Below are 15,409 nucleotides of genomic sequence, written 5' to 3'. Positions count from 1 at the left end.
CACCTTACCCTCATGCCATCACAGCTGCAGACCAGCAACCACTTTTAAGAAAAATCACTACTACATAACGTTGGAAATAACAATGTTTATGAACCACCTCTTCGGACTCTATAATCTCAAAACAAAGTGAAGTGCACATTCACCCCTGCTATTTTTGTTAAACATCTTGAAAAATATTAACACCTGAACGTCATATCAAAGAACACGACTTTTCACTACAGTCACTAAGATTAATATTTTTGATAAAAACAAGTTAAGTTTGTAATCAATAAAGTGAGAGAAACAATATAGTATACCAGCAAGGTTTTAATTATAAAAGCATTATATTATTAGAATCATAAAGTTTCATATTATATTAAAAGGGTGATATATATATTTTATAAAAAGGAGATTTTAATTAAAAAAAAGGTCTCTTATTATCCAAAGTTCAAAAAAATAAAAAGAAAGAAATGAAGAAGAGGAACAATAAAAATGTATATTTAAAAAGTCATATAAAGTTAAAAAAAAGAAGGGAGGTGAAGAAAAGAGAGGATATATATATATATAAAGGGTATTTAAAAAAAGAAGAAAAAGACGAATATTATATAAAGGGGATATATATTATATAAAGTTTCACAGAAGTCTATATACACGTACAATGTTTTGAAGGTCATAAAAGAAGAAAATAACAATATTTTATTATAGAGATTAAGAAGGGTTATCTTCAAAAACCCTAATTTCATCTCAAAAAAGGCAAATGGAGTCTAATTCAAAGGAAAGGATTTTTTTCTTCCTATAAAAGTATTCCAATTGCAGATTGTAGATTAATTACATTAAAAGGGAATACCCAAGGGAAGGAGATTAATATCACTATCAACACACATAACGAGGAAAATTACATCAATGTTAATCTAGCGAATCAATTATTAATTCCAGAGTTAAACATAGGAGAAAGAACATATATTTTTGGCAAAAACCATGTTAAAAGAATTGACATCATTTTGGGTCAACCTTGGTTAAAAGAATTGGGTACGTTCATGTTAAACTTAGAAAAAAAGATTTTGATGTTTCCTTACAAGAGGAAGATGACCACCTTCAAGGATGTGACAATGAAGTCAAAGCCGATAAAGCCTTCATCAGAAGACTTTAAGGATATTTCAGAATTAATGTTTGAAGATAATAAAAAAACTATACCAAAGAAGTAGAAAGAGCTTGAAGAAGTCATTTCCAGTAAAGACAAAGAAATTTCGCGTCTTAAAGAACACAATGAAAAACTACTTGAACAAGTCAATAAAGCTAAGGCCATAAAGAAGGAACTCAAGATGCACTTCTTGGAACAACAAGAAGAAAATTTTCGTTTAAAGAACCTTAATCAAACATTATTAGAATAAATCAAAAGTTTAAAAGATGATGAGGCTACTAAGAATAAAATTGACAATACAACAAGCGAATAGGTTTTACGCCTAAGGAATCATAACCAAAACCTCCTTACACAAATAAAGAAGCTTAAATGTGACAAGAAGTCACTAAATGACAAGTTAGAACAACTTCAAGAAGTAACATCAAAGTCTCCAATCGTTTCAGTCCAAGTTGAAGAAAATGGAATGAATATCAATCCAGTGAATATCACAACTCAAGAAGAAGACACATCAGTTAAACAAAAAACACACTCAGATGTTGAGATGAAGGAAATTCCAAGTGAAGATTTTGTAACCAACTCGAGGACATTGGAACCTAAAGTAAATTAGAATCTTGCCACACAGATGATAAGGGAAACCAAAAAAACTCTTTATCTACATCCGAATCACAAGAACATACATCTCAATCAATCTATCAATCCGTATCACTCAGAACATAAACAACAAACTTATGTTCCGAAGAATATTGAAGTGTGCACAACTCAGTCCTGTGATAACATGTTAAATTATGGTATGTTTTATGCTTAGAGCAGTTTACTTATTTTTCTTCTTATTATCCACAGATTAGCAATCACATATACATTAAGTAAAGTGCAGATAGAACATTAAATGATCAACAGAAAACAAGCCAAGGCAAGAGACACGAGATGTGGCGGCTAGCCAGGGACAAACCCCAATGTGGGGAAACACTTTGATCAAATCTTCTTTTATCTTCAATAGTTTAGCAGAGATAAATAGTACAAAATCTGAATTCTGTAATTTTATATCAGCAGCAGCAAACCCTAGATCAACAAAGTCAAACTTGGTCAAACTAGTTGAAACTGACCTCTAAAATGCTTGGTCAATTTCTGGTCAACTTGTCCTCGAACAGCCTGAAGAAACATCCCCAAAATTACAGTCAATTTGCAGATTTCTGAAGTCAACTTGCAACCTTAAACTAGGGCAGTCAACACTGGTCAAACTAGAGGTCAGATCACCTCGGTTTTCGTGCCAAAAATTGCGGCCTACCTAGGAGAGGCAACCACACCCAATCCGCACTTCTGGATGGTCAACACTGGTCAAAGAGATGACTTGCTGCCCTAGTGTCCTTCTTTCTGCGTCTTCCTTGCCCTAGGACGTCTTCTTTTCAGCCACACGTGTGAGAGAGAGAGAGGCTCCTTTTATGCGTAGGAGAGAGAGAGAAGATGAGTGAATGAATTGTCCAATTGAGAAGGCTCCTTGTGTTTATATGCAAACATTGAGGCTTCTAAGCCTACATAAGTTTGCTGGCCGACCTTGACAATTTGTCCATAATCAAAATAAATTCATATCTCCATAAATACTTATCAAATCGGATGATCGTTAGATCAATCCTACACCTTTCAATGAGAGGAATCTAGGAAAAATATCAGAAGCCATAAATAAGGTGATCCACATGGAGTTTGGCCCTAGTTGCCAATTTTAACACTCTCTCTCAACTAGGGAGAACTTCATCTGCAGTCCGTAGGACCGTCGCTGCTATCCATGCATCAAATGCACTGTCTTGTACGGCTTGACCCCACTCTTCTCTGCTTTGCTTCTGCTCTGCTCGAACTATGAAGAAGAAGAAATGATCGAGGATGTATCATACCATCCTCCACTGACTCGAAGTCAGTCTCAGAGTGTGAAACATTCTCACTGATCCCAGATCAATGGAGGTCATCCTAGCATAGGGAGTACGGTAGATACAACGATGCGTCCATCGATTGTACTACTATGGTCCCTATCCTCATTTCCCTGCTCATTGATTAGATGAGAGGTACTTCCCATGAGTCCAAGACTGCATGGGTAGGATGCCTCGACAGGAGAACTAATCATCTTGTCCACAAGAGAACGAATCATCCTGTCTAGTGGATGCGACGAAGAACTAATCATCCTAGCCTACAGGAGAACTAATCATCCTGCTCCATAGTCGCCACGGAGAACGAATCATCCTGGCCCACAGGAGAACTAATCATCTTGTTCCACAGTCGCCACGGGGTGTCACAGGGGAAGCTTGAAACTTTACCCTGTACATAGTGCACCACTAGGGGATGGTGAGTCGCCCTATGGTCACATGTTGCTCCAAGAAGTACCCTGCGCCCCCCTAGAGCTCCCAGAGCTCAATACATCATACTCGACCCTCATAAGAGGGTCTTTGAATGACACCAAGTCGTTCTCGGAAGTCAGGAATTTGACCTTTCCTAGGGGCTTTGTCAAAATGTCGGTGACTTGTTCATCTGTACCGATATGTTGGAGCCTTATTGCTCCTCGCTGCACCATATCTCGAATATAGTGGTACCTGATATCGATATGCTTGGAGCGATCATGAAATACGGGATTCTCTGATAAACGGATCCCACTCTGGTTGTCACATAGAATCACGGTGGTATCCAATGTAAATCCAAATAGCTCACTAAAGAGATTTCGCAACCAGACTGCCTCACAGGAGGCCATGCTAGCAGCAACAATGTATTCTGCCTCGGCGGTGCTCAAAGCCACTGACTTCTGCTTCCTGCTCATCCAGGATATCGAGGCAGATCCCAAAGAGAAACAACACCTGGAAGTGCTCTTTCGGTCCACCACATTGCCTACCCAATCAGCATCAATATACCCAAGTAGTTTCACATCTCCGACAGTGTATCTCAACCCATGAGTGATTGTGCCACGAAGATATCTCAACATATTCTTGGCACCAATCCAATGTGAGTGGTGAGGCTCAACCATATGTTGACTCAATGTGTTGATTGCAAAGCATATATCCGGACAGGAGTTCACCAAGAACATTAATGCTCCGACGAGTTGACGATACTCGGTAGCATTTCGTAAAATAGGTCCGGCAGCACTACGGCTTAACTTCTTGAAGTCAATCTCCATTGCGGTAGTTACGGGCTTGCAGTGCACCATGCCGAATCTCTCCAATATCTTCATCACATATTTTCCTTTAGATAAGAAAATCTCCCCTGGTTTCTGCTAGACTTCTAGTCCTAGGAAATAGTGCATAAGTCCTAGGTCTTTCATCTCGAACTCAGAAGCCAACTCTCTCTTACATTTGTGAATGAGAGGGTTCTCACCTGTTAGAAAGAGGTCGTCAACATATAGCACTAGTATGAGAGGCTTGTCATCTATAACCTTAAAGTAAAGGTTAGTGTCGGCTTCACTCCTAGTGAATCCCAGCTTCATCAAGTAGCTATCGATCCTCTCATACCATGCTCGAGGTGCTTGCTTTAGCCCATAGAGGGCCTTCTTCAACTTGCATACTTGAGATTCTCGATCATATATCTCAAATCCTTCCAGTTGCTCCACATAGACCTCCTCTTTGGTCGAACCATGTAAGAACGCAGTCTTGACATCCATCTGATGTAGGTTCCATCCTTGCGAAGCAGCAAGGGCTATGATTGAGCGGATGGTGGTATATCGGGCAACAGGTGCAAATATCTCGTCATAGTCTATACCTTCCTTCTGGGAGAAGCCACGAGCGACAAAACGAGCCTTATACTTTTTCGCACTTCCATCAACTGCATGCTTTATCTTGTAAAGCCATTTTGAAGTGACAACTGCTTTGTCCTGGGGTCTGGGGATCACATCCCAAACATTGTTTTTCATAATGGACTCATATTCCTCGGTCATAGCATCCTTCCATACTTGATGCTTGACAGCATCTGTGAATGACGAAGGCTCATTTTGGATGATTGTGCTCATGATGGTCAGGTATCCCTAATACCTGTTCGGCTTCTTACTTTCACGGAAGGTTCCTCTGGGTGCAATGTGTCCTTCAACAAGTGTCCCCCTAAGCCATAAAGGCCTCTTCCTAGAAGAGGAAGGCTCTTGCGGAGGAGGATCAATAGGATCCATAGGTTCTTCCACATTGGGCATCGGGCGTCGTCTCATCTTCCTTTTCCTTCGGTTCGTCGGTGTCAGCTTCTCTAGATTCCCTTAAAGTAGGAAGATTGTCTACTTTGTTAAGAGCCATATCTTGGTCAAAGGTGACATTATGACTGATCTCGACTTCCCTTTGACCAACTACATAGATTCTATAGCCCTTAGTATTTTCGCTATGGCCCACGAAGATTCCTTTCTTTTCAGATGCACCCAATTTATACTTTTTTCTCTTTAGGCACATGAAAATATACAGGGTTTCCAAAAATTCTAAAATGAGATACGTTAGGTTTCTTATCGGTGAGAATTTTTTCAGGAGTCTTGGAACCCAATGCTTGATGAGGGCATCGGTTTTGTACATATACGATAGTATTTGCAGCTTCGGCCCATAGAAACTTCGGAAGTCTTTGATCATGGAGCATAGCAGGTGCCAGGGACAACTTCCACAATTGTACGATTCTTCCTTTCCGCCACACCATTTTGCTCAGGAGTATATGGTGTAGTAGTCTCCCTCTTAATGCCAGCGTCTTTGCAAAAGTCATGAAACTCATTGGATTCATATTCAGTCCCATTATCAGTCTTTAAGGTCGTGATCTTCTTTTCGGTTTGATTTTCAATCAAGGCTTTGAAATGCCGAAACCAGGAGAACACTTCATCCTTCTTTTTCAAGAAGTATATCCAAGTCTTGCGAGAATAATCATCTGTAAAGGTGAGTTAATATAAATATCCTCCCAAGGAGTTCACAGGCATCATATCGGATATGTCTGAGTGAACCGATTGCAATATATCGAAGGTCTTGCTTTGGCTTGAGGGGAATGGTCCCCTTTTGAGCTTTCCTTCGGTACATCCTGGACATACACCTTCTTGCTTTAATCTGAGCTCGAGCATCCCGGTCACCATTTTTCTTACATCGGGTAGAGCTTTATAATGATGGTCAGCAAACCTCCGATGCCATAGTTGAGACAGAAGAGATGTGTCACAAGACATGACACCCAGCGGACTTCCTCCGACTTGATATAATGAATCAACTCGAAACCCAAGAGTAAAAGCATCTTTAAAGTTCTTTTTCCATACATGTACCTTACCATCGTTGAAGGCCACCTTGTAGCCTTTGTCTTCCATTGCCGAAATGGACACCAGGTTCTTTTTGAGATCAGGTACATATAATACATCTTGTAAGTGGATGGTATTACCCTGATTCAATTGAAAAGTGACATTTCCTACGCCTTTCACGGGATATTTTGAATTATCTCCAAGAACAATTTCCAGGTTGGTTTCCTTCTCTATCAAATTATAGAGAGCTTCTTTGTAACCAGTGAAGTGCCTTGAGGCACCACTATCAATAAGCCAATTTCCCAGCGATTCCAGGGGAGCAGTAGTAGATAGAGTTGCTGGTAGATGATATTCATCTTGCTTATTGTTAACAACGTTAGGTTCATACCTGGAATTTCTTGCCTTCTTGAATGGTTGTCCTCTTCCTTGATTTCCGACACTTCTTTTACCTCTGCCATTTGACCTGCCATTCCTTTGATTGCCTTGAGAGGGATTTTGATCATCGTCTCGATGTGAGTCCCTTTTATCAGGGCACTCCCTTGCATAGTGACCCGTTTTATTGCAATTGTAACATTGTCCTTTTCTTCCACCCTTTGGTCCAACCTTTCCTTTGCATTTAGCCCTGAAATTGTTTCTTCTTTTAGTATGAGAAGAAAAGGCAGAGGATGACCTTTAAGTATGGGCATTTCTTGCTCTTCCATCCTTGTTTCTTCTTGAATGCATCTGGCCATTAATTCCTCAGATCCAGGAATTACATTATTGTTGAGAAGAGTAGTCCTGAATATATACCATCTAGATGGTAGTCCTCCAAGAGTTGTGAGTGTCATTTCTCTGTCACGAATTACTTCCCCAATAGATAGGAGATCGTTCTTGATCTCGGTGATCCTTAAGAAATATGCTTGCATACTCTCATCTTTGCCCTTCTTAATTTCCTTTAGCTTATTTCTAAGAAACAAGACTTCATTTACATCATTGACTTTAAATAAACTCACCAGTCTATCGTAGATTTCATTGGAGGTGTTCAGCTCGGAAACATAGGCCACCAAGCACTTGTTGATAGTGTCCCAGATGATCTTTCTTGCTTTTAATTCTCCCTTGGTCCATTTGTTCCTAGCAGCAGCGGATGCATTTGACGGAGGCTCAACAATTCTGCCTCTCACATGGTCCAACACTTCTTGTTCTTCTAATGTTAGATGGAGAGACATCTTCCATTCGTGATAGTCAGACTTCTCACGGAGTTTGTCTTCAACTGGGAAGTGTGTTGAGGACCCCATGATTTCTTTCAGATAGCCTTGCCAACCTTCTCTTCGGTGATTGCTCTTGCTTGGGCTTTGTCTTCACCTCAGCTTTGATACCATGTTAAATTATGGTATGTTCTATGCTTAGAGCAGTTTACTTATTTTTCTTCTTATTACGCACATATTAGCAATCACATATACATTAAGTAAAGTGCAGATATAACATTAAATGATCAACAAAAAACAAGCCAAGACAAGAGACACAAGATGTGGCGGCTAGCCAGGGACAAACCCCAATGCGGGGAAACCCTTTGATCAAATCCTTTTTTATCTTCAATAGTTTAGCAGAGATAAATAGTACAAAATCTAAATTCTGTAATTTTATATCAGCAGCAGCAAACCCTAGATCAGCAAAGTCAAACTTGGTTAAACTAGTTGAAATTGACCTCTAAAATGCTTGGTCAATTTCTGGTCACCTTGTCCTCGAACAACCTGAAGAAACAACCCTTGAACATCCCCAAAAGTACAGTCAACTTGTAGCCTTAAACTAGGGCAGTGAACACTGGTCAAACCAGAGGTTAGATCACCTCGGTTTTCGTGCCAAAAATTGTGGCCTGCCTAGGAGAGGCAACCACACCCAATCCACACTTCTGGATGGTCAACGCTGGTCAAAGAGATGACTTGCTGCCCCAGCATCCTTCTTTCTGCGTCTTCCTTGCCCTAGGACGTCTTCTTTTCAGCCACACGTGTGAGAGAGAGAGGCTCCTTTTACGCGTAGGAGAGAGAGAGAGAAGATGAGTGAATGAATTGTCCAAATGAGGAGAAGGCTCCTTGTATTTATATGCAAAAGTTGAGGGTGAATAGACGTGACTGTTGGGCTTCTGAGCCTGCATAAGTTTGCCGGCCGACCTTGATAATTTGTCCATAATCAAAATAAATTCATATCTCCATAAATACTTATCAAAATCGGATGATCTTTAGATCAATCCTACACCTCTCGATGAGAAGAATCTAGGAAAAATATCAGAAGTCATATATAAGGTGATCCACATGGAGTTTGGCCCTAGTTGCCAATTTTAACATAACAGTTCATCACAAGTTTCCAGTGATCAAAAGATTTCAGAAAATATTAATTTAGGATGGTCATATCCTTCCTCCGTGCGACAATTTTATATATCACTCCAATGATCATATCAACTTGTATCGACAAGGATGACTGTCCTGAGATGAGAAGACATTCATAGTAGAAAAAGGGATTAAGCCCTTCCATCAACAAGCTTTTGAGGACAAAGCTTTTTGAAGAGGAAGGCAATGTTATGAATATAATTATGTAAAAGTAATAAATATAGATAAGAAATAATAAACATAATAATATATAAATAAGTAATAATTAGTTAAACAAAAAAGCATGTCTAAGGAGACATGACCGTTCATAAAGGGACACCTGCTTGGTATATAAGCAAGCCCCTCACTCTCAATTGTATCATCCTTATTTATACATTTTAATATATATTCTTGTATCTCAATGGAGATATTTATATTCCAAATCTTCTGGAGTATTTAACTTGAAGAATGAACTTTGTTCGTTCCATCCAAGCTCCCTAGAGGGTCATATTCACTTTTGTAGGGTGTGCGTTGAGAGCCATGGACCTCCACCATAACAGAGAGAAGATAGCCATGCCATGGGATCCTTTAGCACCATTCATTGCTCGCTTCTGTTTGACTTATTTGATGATGATGATGATGATGCACTTGGACCACCTTGCCCAACCGACTACACACTTGCACCACACACTTAGCAGTTGGTCTAGGGGCCAAATGGGGTTCTGTCTCACACTGGGAGACAAGGAAGGGCTTGGATCATTGTTCCATCCCTTGCATATGGGATACATGCTTGTTCGATTCAGTTCAAGACCCATGAGGATGCTTTTGTACCCCCATAGCCACTTGGGAGCACCACAAGTCATTTGTTTGGAGATCAAGGGGCCATCCCCTTCATCACTATTTTTTGGAGCCCTTCTATTCATTCTAGCACATGTTGGACTTCATTTGGCCTTCCAACCACCCTTCTACCTACTTGTTTATCATTTCAGCTCTCTTGAGAGGCTGATTATTCTTATTATGCAGCTATTTGGTGGGTTTGTCACCAAAGTGTTGTTATTTGCACATTATTTTATTGTTAGGGGCATCATTAGGCCTAATTTAGCCATTCAAACTCCTTAGAGTAGTGTGTAAGAGAGGATCATTTCACCTCTCATCATCACTTGGATTGGTATCTCTTTGTAAAAAAGAATTCCGACCTGCTACTGATGAGCAAATTGGAGATCAATTGGTGCATTTTGATGTTTGGATATTTGTTATTTGTCTTGGAGCTTCATTTTTGCAAGTCTAATGGATGGATATAATCTTCTTGTCATGTAAGTGCTTTTCTTATGTAGATTTTTTCATGTAATTTGTCTAATGTATGGAACGCTATGCTTGGATTATTTTTGTACCCTAATTGTTGATGCAAAATTCATAATCACATGTAATCTTGGCTCGTTGTATATGTTATTCAATTTGGCAAGAAGATCAAATGTTTGTAGGGTGGGTATTGAACTTTGACCTTGAAACTCCATTAAATATACACAACGAAGAATAAATCCTTGTTGAGACTTTGTAGATGCTTATCTAGGGCATGCGAAGTTGCAATAAGGCTCCTTGATAAGTCAAACGTCTCAAAATTGAACTCACTTTGACTCCATTCTCAAAATTGGCTAGGGACTGATCTCAATCTTTGGTGGTTTCTTTGAAAATCTCTCTTTTCCTCATTTTTGCTGCCCTAACCCTAGACGACCTAGCTAGGGCATGAACAAATGCACTTGCTCAACGAGTTGGCTAGGAACTGCATTGGTGTGTCCTCCACATGCCCTCCAAATTTGAAGTTGTTCCCACAGTCGGTTTATGAGATACACCAAGCCCTAGCTTCAAAATCCTTTGGTTCTTGGTCCTTCTGGGTTTGCGGCCTTCAAAGGGATCTATTTTGCTAGAAAACTCTAAGGCAATTCACCAATTGTTGATCCCTTCTTCTCCCTTGCTTGGCTTAGGCCTTTGTTTGAAGTCTCACCTGAAACCCTAGGCTTTGCTTGGGTCCTCTTGGGCTTCTTTGTGTTCCCGCATCTCTGTCATTCCTTATCTCACAAGGCCACTTAGAAACCTTATTTCGAAAAGGAATCTTAGGTCTAGGGCATCCGTCATTAAGGAATACCTCTAATCCCTAGGTCTAGGCATCCCTTGAGCCTTTGTTAGAGAGCCCTTCACCTTGCTTCTAAAGAAAACAAACCCTATTCGTTGAGCCTCTCTTGTGAATGGTCCCTAGAAATCACTACCTATCCTATCATTGATTCATCTTCCCTAGTGATTTCGTTATGCCAGGACTCCTCCCATCAGTGAAAGTCTGTAAAGGGTAGGGGACATCGACTGAGGTGACAATGGGTCCTTGTCCCATTGTATCCCACTTGATCTAGTAGTAGTCCCTTTAGAACCCCTCCTAGGACCCCTGCTAAATTGAGCAGTAACATGCCCCTTGCTCAACTTTAGGGGGAAGTTGAGATATTTCGAATAATTGTCATTTGTGGGCACATGCCAACCTACTATGCGTGGTTGGGTTCCTTTATGGGTCAACCTTTGGGTAGTTACACCCATCATTAGACTTAGAATTTTACAGTGAGGTCAACCTATTCTCTTGCTTGGGTCTAGCACTTTAATTGTATGTGATTGGTACAAATACACACTAGTCACACCATATGTAATCATCTCATTTAAGTGAGTTTTCTCATTCTTTAACTTAGGGCACTATATGTTGTGTTTCTCATGTTAATGGTTTTATCTTCTTTTCTCACAAGGCACTATCTAAGTCACACAACATGAGGACACGAGACACGAAGGACCCAAAAATACGAATATCTGACATGTGACGTGATGACCCCTTGGAACATGACACAAAGGACATGTTATATATTATATATTTATAATATATATTAGAAAATACAACAAATTAGTGAATTACATATAAAATATGAAATATACAAAACATTTAAATGATGATGATACAAATTCAATCATATTGCTAATGCTTATAACCAAAATAGCACTAAGCGCAATCCATTTCTGAACCAAAAATACATCAACAAAGAGGCCCTAATTGGCTTGTAGAGTAAAAAAAGATCATGCTACAACAAATAACTAGTACTACATATCATCAAAATCATTGCCTATATTGGGATTCTCATAATCATTATGACCCTCTATGCATTAAAATAAGATAGAAAAAACTTAACTTGTCAAATCGAGATTTTGCTTGAGTGATGGCTACATTTTTACTTGGGTCATGACAAAGGAGTTCAACAATCAATGCCACCAACATCGAGGTACATATAGGGCTTGGTCCTATTAATTAAATGCTAGTTCCATACCCTCATACATGAAAAACTGCGATGGAAATGTTGCAATCCCCCCAACTTTTAAATCTTGAAAACTGTTAAGTTTGTTGGATTTTGAGTGGGATCTAAAATTCTACTTTCTCCATTTGAAATCTAATGAGGTCGGAACCGTTCTCAAACATGGTAAGTCAATTAATGGTAATGTTTAAAAATTAGGTACTAGGATTTTCATCCTTTTACTTTAAGAATTTAACATTATCGTTATTTGTATAACATTAGAAGGGCATGAACAAATGCAGTTCCCAACACATGGAATCCCTTCTAACATTGCTTAATTGCCCTTAGCTGCACTTGAAAACCTTTGAGAGCTCCAAACCTGTAGCTTAATTGTGTGAGAATGGGGCAATAGAGTGATTTTAAGATGCTTTTTCTTTGGACACGTGTTCAAATTTCGGGACACCAGTAGGGCTAATGTCCAACACGAGTCAAACTAGTGTCCTGCGATTAGGGCATGAGTCAAAATCGTGTTGGAGACTTGTCACATGTGTCGTGTCTGACATGTGAAATACGTGACATGGGGGTTGTGGGGGGAGGACATGCCATGTTACTTAGGGTGCTATTATATTTTAGCTTGTTTTTCTTATTGAATGTGCATTTGTTGAAGAATTCACGGTAGATCCTCTAGCTCATGATTTCTAACAGCAAATACCTAACAATATAACCACTACATTAAATAACTCAATATTACATCACTTTACTACCGAGCCTTTACTGTACCTGCACTTTATCTACCCTCCTATTTTCAAATTTGTAAATATTCTGTTGTTAATATGAGATGTATTTTACAAAAAGAAAGGCTTTATTGTACTTCTAGAGAGGAAAGACTAGGCTCATCTCAACTTTAAAGCCAAGACGACCAAGCTGTTGGTGAGTCAAGCTAGTCCCAACAATGAAGTTTGAGTTGTAATTATGACAGTTTTATCTAACAAACTTTGCTTCATCTTGTGAAGCTTGAAGTTTGGTCAAGCTTCTTACATTTGGAAAAGTGAATTTGTGTGAAAACCCCATGATGTAAGAAAACTTGCATTTTTTACTTTGCTTGAGGTTGATCATGCATAAGCATGTAACAATGTTGCTACTTTTCGTCCTGAAGACTTTGGGTTTGAGGGCGTTCGTTTTCTTACTCTTGGTAGGATCAAGGTTGCGGGGGAGCACCCCCCCTTCTCTCGAATATGCTCCCGATTATGTGCACCCTTACATGCTATATAAATGAAAAGTTGTAACTTGTGGACTTGTGGTTGATGAAGATTGTAATTACTAGATGATTGATGTTATATGGTTTAATCCATGTTTTTATGCTTTTCATAACTAGTTCATCATTCTACATGCTTTTGTTGACATATATGCATCAAAATATATACAAATATATATTATATAAAATTCGCTTCCAACCCGAGAGCTTTTGAAAATGTCGCTCCCCACATCCGCTTCCTACTTCCACGCCCGCTCCCAAGCAACCTTAGGTAGGGCAAGAGAGCAGTAGGTGTTTTATTATCTTCATTTTGTCCTACGTTAATTAAATGAATGAGAACTAAAATGTTAGGGGTAATCCTATAGACTATACAGTAGCAAGACCATTCAACTGTCTAATACAATGAAGAAGACTTTAGGTTATCTTTCTTCTGAGGAAGCAAATTCACACACATGCAAACGTGGAGTAACCAAATGGGAATTCTTTACCATTCATCAGAAAATAATCTCTTAGCTCAAAAACATTGCACAAGAGAAAACTAGTATTACTGATGGATACGTTCTCCTTATTCAATGAAATATGTTCAACCAGAATGTCTGGCGGGGATTTCATAAATGGCTTGGGATACTTCTTAATTTATTTTTGCCTTGCATTTTTGTGTAAAAGTTATTTGAAAACATAAGCAAAGGCAAATTGAAAGAAATATGTTTGAAATGATGAACTTCAAATTCCAGCATTGGGTTTTTTTTCAAGGATTGCAATGGTCAACATAAATTGTTGTTCTACTAAAATGGTTAAGGGATTTGAATTCTAAAGATGTAATTTAAGAGAAAGCTTGTGTCGAAGTTCTTGTCATATTGCAAAAGATAAACCTCTAAATATCTCTGAGCATTTATGGTACAAAACATAGTATAAGCAGGCAAAGATGTGTACAAGGATATTATTGTTCCACTTACGTCAATTTTTATTGGCAAAAGTTAATTTTAACTAAAATATCATTTTTGTTATACACAGGATGGGGTTTCACTCACTGACAATTTGGTTCCCTAATTGTTTTGTATATTCCATTTCCATCATAATTTGTTTATTCTCTTTATTGTCAACCAGGAACTGAATAGTGCGGCAGAATTTATTTCTCTATATGAAGAATTGATGCCAGTGGTGCAAACCTTACCACAAGTTTTGCTCCACAAGGAAATGATTGTATCAAAACTCCTTTGCCGGTTGCACATGCAGGCTAAGCTTTCCCTTGAGCCTATCCTCAGGTACAGAGAAATGATTTTGTTAGCTGTTTTGAGTAGAATGATTGCACATTTGACAATTTACATATGACTTGTTATCTATCATCTCCTTCCGGCAGAAAACATGCTTACTATTCAGGAAAGAACTGCATTTGAATTGGTATAATTTCTTCAAGGCATACATGATATCTGGTACTTGGACGTGGGAATGAACATTGGGTGTGTTAATGTCCATGTAACAAGTAACGTTTGGGGGATGATTCCGAGGGGATTCTGAAGGAGGCACTCATTTTTAATCTGTAAATTACTTGCATGATTCCAATAGTTGTACCAAAGAATTTATACAGAAACTTTATAATTTGGTCATTTGATGATAAAAATATATATCTTTCAATAACTAGGTGGAACATTTGTCCTGTAAATCCAAATATAATGCGAGAGTGACTGAGTGGATCCTCTAGCACTGTTTTATTAACTCTAATCAAAATTTCTTAAATTATGATAGTCTGGTAAACTTGTTCTAGGTTTTAATATGTTTTTGACGGTTCAGTCCATAAATATGCACAAATAATTGTTTTTATATGCTTTTCTTCTACAGTGTTCCATTCAGCATGTACTTGCAATAATATATAACTACAGCCGATAAAAATATATATCTTTCAATAACTAGGTGGAACATTTGTCCCGTAAATCCAAATATAATGCGAGAGTGACTGAGTGGACTCTCTAGCACTGTTTTATTAACTCTAATCAAAATTTCTTAAATTATGATAGTCTGGTAAACTTGTTCTAGGTTTTAATATTTTTTTGATGGTTCAGTCCGTAAATATGCACAAAGAATTGTTTTTATATGCTTTTCTTCTACAGTGTTCCATTCAGCATGTACTTGCAATAATATATAACTACAGCTGAAGCAAGTTATCATTTGTGT

General features: G+C 38.6%; 1 protein-coding gene across 3 annotated transcripts in view; it reads left to right on the top strand.

Annotated features, from left to right (window-relative positions):
• LOC149255039 (uncharacterized) overlaps positions 1–15,409 on the top strand; it is a 171,364-nt gene that overhangs the window by 73,650 nt on the left and 82,305 nt on the right. For all 3 annotated transcript variants that reach the window (XM_089460299.1, XM_089460298.1, XM_089460297.1), the window contains exon 4: positions 14,345–14,502. In XM_089460299.1, the coding sequence (XP_089316425.1) occupies positions 14,345–14,502 (158 nt within the window). The remainder of the gene's footprint in view (positions 1–14,344; positions 14,503–15,409) is intronic.

This window comes from Pinus tabuliformis, chromosome 7 (genome assembly GCF_031772625.1).
Source record: "Pinus tabuliformis cultivar Carrire ecotype Pingquan chromosome 7, CPIR1, whole genome shotgun sequence".
Classification (NCBI taxonomy): domain Eukaryota; kingdom Viridiplantae; phylum Streptophyta; class Pinopsida; order Pinales; family Pinaceae; genus Pinus; species Pinus tabuliformis.
Note: the sequence above shows the minus strand (reverse complement) of the source record. Positions and strands in the feature narration are given on the sequence as shown.